Source organism: Chenopodium album, chromosome 11 (genome assembly GCF_948465745.1).
Source record: "Chenopodium album chromosome 11, dcCheAlbu1.1, whole genome shotgun sequence".
NCBI lineage: Eukaryota > Viridiplantae > Streptophyta > Magnoliopsida > Caryophyllales > Amaranthaceae > Chenopodium > Chenopodium album.
Genome location: NC_137844.1, coordinates 21,609,216 through 21,624,422, shown reverse-complemented (window position 1 = coordinate 21,624,422; position 15,207 = coordinate 21,609,216). Strand labels below are relative to the sequence as shown.

General features: G+C 34.3%; 1 protein-coding gene across 1 annotated transcript; it reads left to right on the top strand.

Annotated features, from left to right (window-relative positions):
• The first annotated feature begins 13,069 nt into the window (after nt 1–13,069).
• LOC145566445 (protein FAR1-RELATED SEQUENCE 8-like) lies at nt 13,070–13,519 on the top strand. Its single transcript, XM_081625864.1, has 2 exons — nt 13,070–13,226; nt 13,314–13,519. The coding sequence occupies exons 1-2, from the start codon at nt 13,070–13,072 to the stop codon at nt 13,517–13,519; spliced, it is 363 nt and encodes a 120-aa protein (XP_081481990.1).
• The last annotated feature ends 1,688 nt before the right edge of the window (nt 13,520–15,207 follow it).

Below are 15,207 nucleotides of genomic sequence, written 5' to 3'. Positions count from 1 at the left end.
ACTAGATTTTTAGAGAGGATTTCACCTACGCTGGAAACGGACAAAGCTCGAAGACGCAATCTCAAGAAGTTGTCAACAATTCAAGATGTAGCACCCTAGGTCTTGTTTTGTTTCTTTCCTTTGTTTTTATGATAGACTAAAAAATTCATGTTGTCTAATCTACTTATTTTGTACTCTCATTAATTAATGAATAAAAAAATATATTTTCAAGTACGTCTATCTTGTTCTCTTTTCAATCTCTTTATTGTTATTGGCTCAAATTAAATAAAACGTATACATACAAACATGCATAATAAAAAAGGCATACATTCTCAACACTTTAAGATTCTTGATGAGCTTTGGCTTACTAGATTTATCGAATGAAAAGAGGCCTATCTTTGGCCCACAAAGAAAGGATATGATGATTTCACCAACACAAGAGGAAACTTGAAACTCCACAAAGATAATCCCATGTTCTTAACCTTAGAGAAAATCCATCTTTTTGGCAGCCCTTTTGAGCCTCGTCAGTCAAGCCTTAGTTATTCAACCTGCATTATTCCATACCTTGGGATGGGAATGGTGCAAAGAGATACAAATAGGAAATTGGGGAAATAAAACATAAAAGGGGGACACAAAGTTAGTCTAAACCTAAAAAGGAAAGATCCATTGTAAAAGAAAGAAAAAATCGTTCTAAACCCAAAACAAAACTTGTCAAAAAAAAAAGAAAAAAAAAAGAGAAAGAGGACAAGGAAAAGGCACCTAATGTAGGACTCGTCACACCAAGTACAAAGGTTTTGATTTGATAAGCACCAAAACAAAGGGATTATGGGAGTATACTTGAGCCTGTCCATTCTTCATAACCCCAAGCCTAGCCACGTTACAACCTTGGAAAGGCCCTCATTGAGGTAGAGCATAACCATGTACTAAAATCATCATTCCACGAAAATATGGCCAACCTTAGGCCTTTACACATATGGACCTACTATTGAGTAGTTATGCCCATACATAAAATGCATGAAGTGTTGAGTTATGATTACAAAATCATATAAAAAAATCAAATGATTTGGATGATTTGATAGCCATTGGCTTGATGACACCATTTTACTAAAGCAATCAAATCAAACTAAATTCGATGTTTTCCATATATTTTGCCAAGAAAAATGAGATGACTATCACTTTTTTTTTAAAAAAAAAACAATCATCTTATTTTCTTTTAATAATAGGGCTATTTATTACCAAGGTAATTCAAGTTCTATATACATTGCCTAGAAAGAAAAAGGGTTAATACAATAAATTGATTTGATATATCGACAGCCTCGACGTCAACTTTAGATGTCTTTTACAACCCTTTAGCATTGCTCTTCTCACTTATTATGAGCAACTAATATATCCGCTTGCATGGGATATCTCCATCTTCTCTAAGCGAGGAATATTGATTGAACATGATCACTACATGAAAAAATGATCGTTATCGCTATTACACGTATACCTCATTGTCAAGTCATCACGATGATTTAAATATTAAGTCAATAATCCTTGCTTTTCGAAAACATGTCTAATTCTCTTTCTTTATTCTTCTATGGGAAAGTTGGATTTCCTTTCCTTTTTTATGCAAATCCGTCTTTTTTTGTTCATTTCGTTTTTGGGGGGTTAGTCGGGATGATCCGTCCCATTTGGCAACTAAAATACTTGAAAAATAGTATAATTTTTTCACTCTTTGCCTCAAAATGGGGGCTAAAAAAGCCTGGACATCCCCACTTCTCTCTATTTACAGATTTGAACACACTATTTATAGTGCGAAATCAATGTCATGCAAAGCTTATTACGAACCATCTTAATAACTTTAAATGACAAATGGAAGAATACCACTTCCTATTATTTGACCAAGATAATTAATTATGTTACTTGATCAAACAATTCATAATAAACATATGCAATATTCCACAAATTAAAAATACAAATCTTAGGGTTTCAAATAAACATGAGAAACATCCTCTACCATATGTATAGATGAATTCCAAAAGCCACCTAAGTTTCGAGCCATTTTCAATTATGCACTAAGATGAACATCTATTCGAGCCATTTTCAACTTCAACTTCAAAAACTAATCTTAGTGCATAATTGTTGTTTCGATACTTCAATTTACTCTAAAAGTTAGAGAGTATGACTAGTATAGAGCAAAAAAATAAAAATAAAAAAAATCATGAGTTTCAAAATAGAATTCAAATGCATACAACATACTTGCTCATACAAAAGTTTAGTACTCAATCATTCATCATGAAAACACTTCATAAGACAAACAACTTCATGAGTTAGAATGTAAACAAAAGAATCCTAAATTCTAAATTAAGGAGTCTTCATTTTAAATTATTCTCCATTGTTGCACACATTGGAATTTCGCAAGGAGGATAACATCTACTTTCTCGAGCTTCAAATCAGTAACAAAATTTAAACTCAAATAAAGAATTCGAAAGAAGTAAGAAAAGAGGAAAAATTTTAAACAACATTTCATTTTCCCTCTTATTTGTTCTAAGGAATGACCAATATTACTAGACTTAGCAAATTTCCTTTGTTAAAACTATGAATGGTAAAAAAAAACAATCTAAACACACTAGTTTAGTCGTTTCCAAGATCCTAGTAGTTATCATAATAAGACGAAACACAGGATTTCTAGACCCATTTCAAGAAACATGAAAGGGCCTAATTATTAAAAACAAACAAGTCGTCGAAGTCACCTAACATTGGGAACTACAATATTTGAAAACATAAAATGGGGGCTCAAAAGCCCAAAGTATAGCCAAACTACTCTAGTTCGATGATGTCTTTAAGAATTTCTTAAACTAACCAGTTTTGTACAAATCTTGAAATCACAGTTTTATAAGTGATTAATAATAACTATCGGTTATTTTTATCATTGATAAAACCAATTTTGCAACTTACGCATGAAAAAAATAATAAACATGAACAATTTCATGCTATTATCGAAGTTCAAAATTTCATTTATAGTTGTAATGCATAATTGTTGTTCTAAACACTTCAATTTACATTAAAATTAACTAGTATAGTTTATGTGAGCAAAAAGAAGAGAGAAATAAAGTTCAAGCACAAATCCCAAATTAAATGAACAAAAGAAAAATACATATATGCTTGTACATGCTCATACACGATCAATACTTTACCACTTCACATAAAATTTGTTGCAATATATTGCTTAAACATGTCACAACAACAAAACAAACAAATTCATGAAAACAAGTCGAATAAAAAACCCCAGCTTCTAGTTAGGATTCTTCATTCAGCTTTCTCCATTTTATTGACCAAGTTCAAAGTCTGGTAAAATAAAAGAAGCAAGATTTACTTTCCTTAACTTCAAACGACAACCAAAAATGGAAAGATATCAAAATTGGAGAAAGGGGAGAAGAAGAGAGTAAGCTGCAGATCGCACTTCTCAAACTCTTTTACTAATTTAAATGTTGCGCGCAACTCATTAACTTGCGCGTGGCATCCAAACGCAACATAGTTTCTTGCGCGCGCCTGGCCAGCGCGACCTACTAAGTTGCGCTCGGACACTGGTCACTTAAAAAACCGATACTGAGATTTCGATCCGTTTAATTTATTTTTAATGGTTTTTGCTCGTTATTAGACGTAATGGCGCGCAAATTATCAAAATCTTTTTTAATTGATTTGCATCTTGTAGTTTATTTTCTTCTTTTATAGTTTTTTGCATCATCCTACATGCACACCGTGCTTTGTGCCTGCCTTAAGCATACGTTTTGGACGTTTTTCGTGAGTGTGTCTTAAAACGTTCCATAGTGGTGCTTTACGTAAAAGCTCCCATAGACAGGTTTGTCATTTTACCGTACTGACTTTAGAAATGTCACGTTCTTTTCTTTCTTTTTGGCGGTCATAGCAAAAAGGATGGCGTTATCATATAGCGTAAAATTGTATGGTGTAGGTGTTGCGTAAAATTTCACCTCTTCCCAGCTATATGATCTACCTCCCATACCTAAAACGGTAGAATTTCTGACTTTCTTTAGGCGTTAGCTAAAATGAGTTGACTGGCGCGCCGAACCATTCGAGAACAAACACTCCTTGATTGGAAGCAAATACGGTAGTTAGTGAGCTTACTGGCTTAGCGGAAAGTTAGGGTGTCCGTCCACCCCCTGTATAAAGAGCGACGTGCGATGTCACATTTATTTAGGCACGTGCCCCCAGTCTTATGACACGTGTTTTCATCTTGTGGACAAAACTGTTGAGAAAGTTGCCGATTTTCTTCTCCCTCACTGGAATTGGATATTTGCCTCCAGTCCCGAGACATGTATTTATATCTTGTGGACATTGAATATTGCGTTTTGACAAGCGAGTGTCAAGGACTTTATTCACGTGTTAGGCTACGAATGCTGAAACACCTCCCCTTTTATCATCTTTTTAAACTTGTTAAAATCAGGCTGAAGTTTCAATGACATATCGAGGGACTTTAGACCAACGATGCTATAATTAAGAGGATATCATCCCTTTTAATCCTTTTTAAACCGATTTCTTCTCATGACTTGACATCACCCGGGATAACCTTTACTTGTAAAAGCGTCCTACATTTGCAAAGGATCAATTTAGATTCTTTAGCGTGTTAAGACTAGAAAATACTTTTTCTAGCCTTAATAGCTACTTGTCTCAAAACACTTAGCGAATCAAGGATCGTTTCGACATCCTTAACATTACTGAAAGATTCTCTATTCTTAGGGAACTTCGTAGAATGAGTCTCGGATTTATTTCCTTGAATAATTTGATCCTCGTCTATTCTAGACTCGATCAAAGTGGGGGCTAACTGTGAACACCTACTTTTGGCCTTCTGTCTAGACAGGAAGTGCTAGGACGATAAATAAAACCATCTTTGTGTTGGATCAACCTGAAGAATGCTTATGGACAACTGATTAAATAAAGAGAATGCAAAATGACTAGCCTAATCCAAAATAAAATGAATTAAGGTCCAAAATAACTAAGCCCGATCATAATTAGGCTTAAGCCCGAGGTTAAAACCTAATTATGACGGATTTAGAGGCGCCTAGGTTAAAAATCAATGCTGCCGCAGAGAAATCCGCGTGCATCTCACTGAGTCGCGCTGGTCTGATGCGCGTAACTTAATCAGTTGCGCGTGACATCCAGCGCAACTGCTAGTGATGCACTTGCGGAAGATTCAGAATTTCATAAAAATATAAAATCGAATCTTACCATAATGTCACGCGCAAGACGTTCAATTGCGCTGCCTAAAGCAGCGCATCTAAATCACTTGCGCTGTGATGTCGCGTGCTACTCATTCAGATGTGCGAGACACCTGCTGCGGCAGAATGCTCGAAACCCTAAACACATCCATTCCCTATAAATAGAGGCTTAATACGAGTCTTCAACAGATAGAAATTAACCTAAAACTCTGGCAGAAACTTTGTGAACTTGTGTAGTATCAAACCCTCTTGTCCTAAACACTCACCCCCTCAATACTTGTTACTACGGTGGAGGTTCCCGAACAAGAAGGAGTCCATAAGTGTTCTAAATGAAGATCGAGCAAGGAAAAGTGGTAAATTCCCGAGCATTTAGATCAATCACCTTTATTTTCTTGTTTAAATAACTTTTAATTAATTAATTAGTGTTGTTTGATCACTTTAAACGAACTTTTAATTAATTAATTCTACATAGTATCTTGCGTTAAACAAAGAATAGAATTGAATAAATTTATTGTTGATTGATCACTTAAGACAAGGCGAATCTTGTTTATTTTTGTTCTTTTTACGAATATTGATTAACTAAAGATAACAACTTTTGCAATGTAATTCCTACATGATTGATGCGTGTAAATAAAATCAACTAACTTAGTTTTTAGGTGTCATGTTGCATATATTGTTTGGTGATGAAATTGTGAAAAAGGAAGAGCTAGTAAAGGCTGCACTAGGGCTAGAATAGCGATTCCTCCCTAAAAGGAACGTTATTTTAGTACCCTCGCTCCCGAACTCATCTCTTGTACACGTAGACCAATTTGGGCATGGGTAAACTTACGATTCGTGCTAAACATCCCTTGAACTCTACTTGGGAGAAAGGCATGAACGAGGTTTATGAGTTTTCCTAAAAATCATTGGCGCCTCCTTACTTGTTTTTTATAAAAAAAGCGTGATGATAGGATCAACTCTAATTCAAGGTCCCCTAAACATTTAGGAACTCAAATCCTAATACACCCTAACAAGTGTAAAGTCCTAGGCTTTTAAAGGGCCATGGGCATTGTAGACATCTAATTGTGTCTCTCAAAAAACCAAACTTAGTGATGAATACCTTTCACATCATTGATTATCGAACGAAGTGAAAGTGTGAAAAGTCTTGTGATGCGGTTGTTTTAATAAAAATACTTCCTTTATGTTTTCAAAAATGTACTCTATTTATGAAAATGTCCAGTCCAATTTAGTTTGGTCCATGATGAGGGTCTAATAATAGTGTAGTTAGATTGGGTTTGAAAAGAGCTTTCCAAAGATATATTGTAAGTCCAATTCCGATGAATAATGATGAAGTTATGACCAAAATATTAAGTTGGGCCCAAAACAAGTTTTATATACGGCCCAATGATCAAGTGGAGGGCCCATTAATTATTATTATTCCTAAAGTCATTAGGATTGACTTTAATCTTCTAGAATAATATAAAAGGTTATTTTAAGTTCTAATGGAATTAAGATTAATAATTATACTTTTTAGAAAATAAAGAATTTTATTTGGAATAAAACAAGTGTTTCAAAAGAATTAAATTTGATTTTAAAAGATAAGTACGGACGTTAATTAGTCTAATTTAATTAGATTAAGGTTTCTGTACGGATTTTAGAAAACGCGTGAACCATCGCTAAACGACAAATCTGTCGCGCCGCGCTGGACGCTGTTGCGCAGCGACAAAGCTGTCGCGCCGTGCTGGACCCTATCGCGCCTCGATAGAAGTAGTTTTATACCAGATTGGATTTAGTCTTTTTTTGATCGTTTCCGGACTATTTTTTTATTATAAATAGGGTCGTTATTCCATGTTTTCAAAGGACCAACAATCATCTAATTCTATTCTCTTCTCTTTTAAGCAATAGCTTATTCTTTCTCCCTCTTTCTAAGCCTAACCCTTTTACAAACAAAATTCCGCATTCACAAGTTCTAGATACACCTAGTCAAGTTCGAAGTTGTATTTGCCCTAAACGTGAAAGGTTGATAATTTCTGAGGGTTTGGTCCCAAATCCCTATTTCAATTATTTAAATTAATTGTTTGATTTAATACTTTCCTTGAAGTTACTAACAAGTGTATTATTTTGATAGAAAGAGATACGAGGCAACAAAGTAAGTTGTTTTTATTGTTATAAATCTTTGGAAAGCATGTTTATATTATATTAATTCCTAGTATCATGTTAGGATGTTTTTATTGCTTTCTAATATCATGTTTAGGTTGTTTTTTTATTCTTTCTAATATCATGTTAGTATCATGTTGGGGATAGAGCTTTGATCTTTATTTCTTAGTGACATGCTAGGATTTGTTATTAATCTTGTTAGTATCATGCCTAGGATCTTGCTAATGTTATTATGCTTTGAGATTGAATATTATTATGATGATGATTTGTTGTATCAATATTATTATGTTGCTTGATATATTGCTGTTATTGCTTGATCACGCCCTCTCTTGCAAGTTTAAAGGGAATTTGTACTTGTAATCACGCTTAATAAGATAATTAATAATTTTATTTAGGCTAATATGATTTTAATTCAAGTGATCGCTAATAATAGATTTGTTTGTGCATTAATATTCAACTAACATAGATTAAATAGGTTTAGGATTAATATATTGATTGTATGTTAGTCAGAAAGCGCACATGAATATGAAAAGAATAAAGTAGAGGCTTATTTAGGGCAGGTTCAATCTCTTTTAGGTTGGATTTGTACCTTCATCCCCAATATCCAGTCATGGTTCCGGACCACTATGGAGTTAGCGATCTCATGGATCGTGAAGGGGTGTAACCTTCACCCCGTGAACGGTTTACAAGTTCCTAAAACTTGTTGGCAACTCTTTTGCTCTAGCTTCATTCCCTTTGGACGCCGCCATATTTAAGTGTATGATCGGAGTGGGGCTCAAGTGTGGGATGCTTGAAATATTCCCTACAGGCATCTAAGGAGAAGGATCCCCTATGATAGGAACACCCTCCTTACAAACAATTCATAAGGTTTTCTATCAGAATTTGTTGTAAAACGATTTCACAACTCTTGGATGTTTATCAAGGTCCTAGCTCAAATTCTCATTATTACGATCATATCGCAATAAATTGAATATATATATCCAAGTAAATGTATTGACTCAGACTTTCACAATTACAATCATATTGAAATGTAATCATTATCTTGTCAAGTTGATATTAAACTTCATACTGAACCTTTTGAACTTTTCAAAACTTTTCACGCTTATGCTTTAACTAAGCACTAGTGATCATATCACAAATGAAGTTTTCATTGTCTGTCTCCAATTGTTGAACCTTAGGTTTTCTTACATCGATATGTATTCGACCTTGAGTTCATGTCATCATTTCTGTAAATGGTGACTTTGTCAAAATTTTCAAATTAGAATGATGTTCACATATATCAATAGATTCACAATCTAATGATATTGAAAGTCCATCCCCTTGGATCTTCCGCATGCAATGTTCATTTTTCATTCAAATCATTTAACATATTAGACACAATTATATATATATATATATATATATATATATATATATATATATATATATATATATATATATATATATATATATATATATATAGAAATGGTTTAATTATTTCTATCATATAGAACTTTAGACCTATTTAGATTTTCAAAACTTATTGTGACTTAATAAAGCATAGAATAACATTTAATCCATGTTTTTGAATCTTCAGTGCTTAGTCATTACTGACATTGAATGGTATTTCGATAATGGCAGGAGTTAATAACATTTATTTAATCTAGCCAATTACTAGGTAAGGTGAAAATAAGCTTCTACTTGTAAAGTTGCAACCTTTGCTTCTAGACCTGTAGATTCCACCTGTGAAGTAGCAACATTTGTTTCTAAAGTTGTAGATTCATTTCTCCCTTAAACATACTTCTTCATTTAGTTCAACCACATTCTCAATGAGAGTGAACTAAACATGACATCGCATGTCCAAGAAGTAGTAATATGCTAAATCAATTTCTATAATATACTTCTTTAATTGGAACATTTCCATTCTTTTACCTTCCAACTGTATGAGGTAATTTCTAATCAATTGGAATTGGTCCATTTAATTGGAAACATTTGTTGTTTATAACAACTTTTAGCATGTAAGTAGTTCTAGGTTTTAGAAGTAGCAACTTGTTTGCATTTCTTGGCCTATAACTTCTTAATGCAATCCTCATATATTCTTAAAACCTTTCCATTTGAGCCACTTAGAACATTTCTCTTAGGTTCAAAATGATATTTTGCTTAACTACTTTAAGCACATTTCATGATTTTGCTAAGTCTATTCAATCATTATTCATATTAGAGTTTAATCAACTATTTAACTCTGTATGAAATAGATGAAGAATAATGTCATTTGATCAACTTTTGATCATAAGGATTTCCAATCACTTTCTTATATTCAATCATATTGAAGTTAAGAGATTTTATTGGACTTCTATACTTGTCGTTTTAGAGGTTTTGTACCTCCCATCTCATTATAACCTTGAAACACTTTTTAAAATAAAGATGGTGTTGGCATTTTACTCAAACATTTGAATAAAACCAACTTTAGACATATGACATAGGTTTCTAAAACTTGCTTTTAGTAACATCTTAGCAAAATTGGAATATAGGTTTATGGATTATCTTTTAACCTTTTGAGAAAATTTCTCAACTTTATTTTTAATTGAGGAGATTATATATAATTATAAAATTAGAACGAAATATTACTTATAAATAAACACAAAATTCAATTATGTTTATCTTTGAAGTACGTAAATTAAAGTTATAGGTTACTTCAACACTTTATTCATAATATGTGTCCCAATTGAATTAAGTGATTCCAAGATACTTTATTCGTGTAATAATTGACCGGATTGAGGCCCTACCATCAAGCATTACATTTTTAAGGTGAGTAAACTCTTTACTGATTGTGTTTCCTGCAGTTCTTGGTTGAATAATTAGCCATCTCATGTTTAATTATTACCCTTTGCTTCAAGGTTATAAACTCTTTAGGTAACCTTGTTGAGCACAACCAATTAAATGTGTAGAACATGATCTACCCCAAATTACCCAAGATAACAAGTGATACTCTGCTGAGGCCGACCCATCACTCATGATCGAAGGATTGTTGGGTATCTAATTGGAAAAGCAATCTCAATATTACCGGGGCTTAGATTTATTATGTTATGATTAATTTAGTGAACTCTAGCGCATCATCATTAACATCAATAAAATCTTACATGCATAAAATCTTGAATGCTTAAACAAGACATAGCATGGCCCCTAATCCTAAGAAAACTAATAAAGTAAATGCTCCCACTTGAGCCTTCAAGACTCTCATCCACCTCGCTCCTTTGGGCCTTCACTTCGTGTGCATCTTGGATCAACTGTAACCTGTAATTCTATTCTATTCTATTTACTACTTAAATAAAATAAATAAAATTACAAAATACTTTATCGGTTCGTAGACCGTACTTAGATTACAAAACTACATCACAATGCGCAGATCGTATTTTAGCAATTTACTGGGCCATACTAGTCATTATATAGCAACATAATATCATATATTATAAAATTGCCACATAATAAATCACTCATCATGCTTTCCTAAAAATACAACATCGAATGTTCATAATTAAGGAAACACCGCACCTAAATATCTCATATTTTAATTACTGCAGTTAGATAATATCATATATTATTCATGACCATCAATAAAATATCATATATTTTAAATTAGGCATGAGATAGAATCAAATCTTATTTTAATCTTAAAAGATAAATCATATTTTTCCTCAAAGATTATCCCAACAAAATTAAGAGAATATACCCTAATTACTAGCCAATCACAAATTTTAAATCAATTATATCCTAAAATAATTATGGGATAATTACATTATTTAAATCAATCTTTATATTTTTGGAATATGCTCAAAATATCCTAACAAATCCTATCCAAAATTAACAACTTTAATTATGGATAATTATCAAAATACCAACTTTTGAAATTTGATTTTATCCCTAAAACAAAATAAGATTTTATGTTGAAAAGATTTTAAAACAAAATAATTAATTTTTTTTATTTTTTTTGAAAAACCGTGCACCAGCCACCATGGTGTGGCCAGCCTAAGTTGGCCACGGTGGCCGTACACCTGATGGTGTACGTTACCGAAGCAGCGGTGTAGCAGCAGTGGCAGTAGTGCCGCGCAACACTTTGCACAGTCCTGCTGCTGCTCTTTTGTTTTTGGACCTCTGCTGCCCCGCCCCTGCCCTCCCTCTTAGACCACCACCGGTGGCAGCCACCGTGGCTGCGCAACCAGCCGCGGCTGCCGCTCAAAATCTTCCATCAATTTTTTTTTTGTTTCAATTTTAATTAACAACTTTTGTTAAATAAAATTAACGTGATCCATGATAAATTAAAACATAACTTTTATGCTAATTCATCAAATTAAAATTAAATTCACAATCTAATTTTAAAATCTAGGGTTCTTCATGAAAAGAAAATCCCCAATTTAATTTAACTTTTACATTGAATCATTGATCATGCAAAATTCATAATTTATACATGAAATCGACTAGATTAAAATCATAAAGCATAAGACAATCGAAATTATTTAAAAACCAAAACACAAAATCAAAATTTTAGGGTTTAGGGTTTCGAAAAAATTCGAATCTAGGGCTAGGGGTTTCGAAATTTTCGAGCATAATAGGACAAAATTCAGTCCATTCTAGGCTATTTTGAGTAGAACTAAATCACATTTAATCAAATTCCAAAAATTAAATCTTCATTTAATATAAAGATTGAACCTTAATTAATTATTCTCCCTCTTAATTGAATTAAAATTTGTGGACATCAAAGAATTATGATCAATATGTGTAAATGTAAGAGGCTAACTGATACCACTGTAGGGTTTTAGGTACTATAATGCGGAATTTCACGAATCATATTTGTTTGCACTTAAACAGGATCTACAAGTATAACACATAAAGAATCACATAATACATACCTTTGATGCGTGATCTTCACAAGCGATTGACTGTCAATTAGGGAGATAATAGAGTTCCAAGTGTTGCTCCTCTACTTAGTCAACGGGATAGGATTGAACCTCCATTACTGCTAGGCAGTTGGGCACGAACACTTCGAACCACCTTCTACAGAAAGGGGAGGAGGAAACCAACCACAAACACCAACACACCACCACCATGTACCACCTTGCACAAGGAGGCCGTACAGTTGTATGGATAAGAGGAAGGGAGTAAGGAGAGAGATTGTGTGAGGCTAGGGTTTGGTTGCTCACTAGTCAATTCTCAATTGACTGGTTAAGTGTTGTATGTCAAACCCTTGTCAAGGCCTCTATTTATACATCATATGTATAATTAGAGTCCAAAACCAAGCCCACAATACTCTCCCTTTAAAACCCACATAACCGGCCACTCCATGAGGCCACTCAATGAGCTTCTTTCTTTTTGTTCAATCCATCACCCTTTTGTGTGACCTTATAGGATCCATTTTATTGGGCTTTGGACTATTTGACTAGCCCAAAGATCATTGATCACGTCTAGCAACAGATAATGACGACCCAAAAGAACGAACTTAATTATCTCCATAATTTGATCCATTATATATCTAGTAATTGCACTTGACGAAGACATAAATCCTTCAAGAGGATGAGTTGAGTCGTAGTAAAAGAAGGTAAAAAAAATGTCAGTGTGTTGCCAATGTTTATGCTAGTGTGAACCGTGAAGGTGAATGGGTGATAAGGAGAGTTCAATTGGAGCACACAAGTCATACCCCCATTCCTAGAAATGCTCGTCTTGTGAAAGAGTATCGAATGAAACACTTTACATCAAGAGTGATGAAGAAGCTACTTAAACATTTTGAGAACGGGTTACCTGTGAAGCAAATTCATGGGTGCATGGGCACAGAGATGGTGGACTCTGAACCTATGCCATTCACTGTTAAGGACATTGAGCATGAGGTCTATAAAAGTAGGCGGTTAAAAATGGAGGGAGGTGACTCAGTTGCAATGATGAAAATTTTCCAACAAATGCAAGAGGGCAATCAGAATTTTTATTTTGCATAACGATTGGATGACGAAGGTCGGTTGAAGGACGTTATGTGGGTTGATGCTCGTAGCAAAGCTACTTATGAAGAGTTTGGTGACGTCGTGTGTTTTGATTCCACATATTTGACAAAGGAATATGATCTTCCGTTTGCCAACTTTGTAGGCGTTAATCACCATGGACAATCAATTCTTCTTGGCTGTGATCTAGTATCTCACGAAGATTGTGATACTTTCCACTGAGTGTTTCAACAATGGTTACAATGTATGAATGGAAAAGCTCCCAAAGCAATACTCACTGACCAGGCTGCTGCCATGAGGAAGCCACTTGAGGAGGTGATTCCCACAACGAGACACCGCTGGTGCATATGGCACCTAATGAGAAAGCTTCCCGAAAAGCTAGGAAAATGTGAAAAGTAAGTGTTTGAATTAAATATTTAAAGAATAATTTTGTGTAAAGGAGAAATGATAAATAGGTTATGTGTATCTGATACGTAGGTATCAGGAATTCAAAAGCGAGCTAAAGTGTGTGGTATATGAAAGTTTCACTATCCAAGAATTCGAGAACAATTGGAATGAATTTGTTATTAAATATATGCCCACAACGAGACACCGCTGGTGCATATGGCACCTAATGAGAAAGCTTCCCGAAAAGCTAGGAAAATGTGAAAAGTAAGTGTTTGAATTAAATATTTAAAGAATAATTTTGTGTAAAGGAGAAATGATAAATAGGTTATGTGTATCTGATACGTAGGTATCAGGAATTCAAAAGCGAGCTAAAGTGTGTGGTATATGAAAGTTTCACTATCCAAAAATTCGAGAACAATTGGAATGAATTTGTTATTAAATATAAGCTAGAAAGCAATGATTGGCTTGACAATCTGTTCAAGGAACGACATATGTGGGTACTGGCCTTTATGAGAGATTTTTTCTGGGCCAATATGAAGACGACACAACGGGTTGGGAGTATAAACAACTTTTTCGATGGATTTTTAAATCGGAAAACAAAGCTTTTTTACTTCCCACAAAAGTATGATAAGGCAGTGGAGAAGAGAGTTGATGATGAAATAGATGCTGATGAAAAATGTGGGAAGTATATTAGACGATTGGTCAGTGGATTTGCAGTTGAAAAAGTCTTTTAAAAATTATACATGGACACAAAGTTTCAAGAAGTTCAAACTGAATGTTATAGATTGATGTACTGCTACCCTCGTGAAGAGAATACACTCTCAGAAAATCTATTCAGTATCTAATTGAAGATCGCGTATGGATTGTTCCAGAGGGTAAGAGTGAGGTTGTTTTGACAAATAGGAGGTCTTATTCAGCAACATTTCAAACCAAAACCAAAATTGTGTGCTGTGATTGCTGTAAATTTGAAACAAATGGCAGAATTTGTTCGCACATCATTCGTATTCTTGATCTTAATCAAGTCGTTGACATTCCCCAACAATATATACTTAATCGATGGAGAAAAGACGTGTTAAGGAAGCACACGGGAGTTAAGGTATCCAAGCATGATCCATCCAATACTGGGGTGTGGAAAAGGTATAATAAGATGATGACTGCATTTTAGCCAATCTGTGAGGAGGCAGCAATGGTGGACGATGAGACAGTGAGCACGGTACTAGCAGGTCTCGAACAACTACACTCCGCTGTAAGCCGTGAGGAGGCAGCAATGGTGGACGATGAGACAGTGAGCACGGTACTAGCATGCCTCAAACAACTACACTCCGCTGTAAGCCGTAGCTCTAAGCGTAAGTTTGACCAAACCATTCCCATAACATTCCCTGATGATGGTGCAGCAACAGTTCAACATAACAACTCAAGTGACAATGGGACAACCTCTATGGTACATAACCCGTTTGGGGATCAAATATTGCCAAATACTGTGAATGGGTGTGGAGGCACAAATGCCATTATCTGCTCACCAA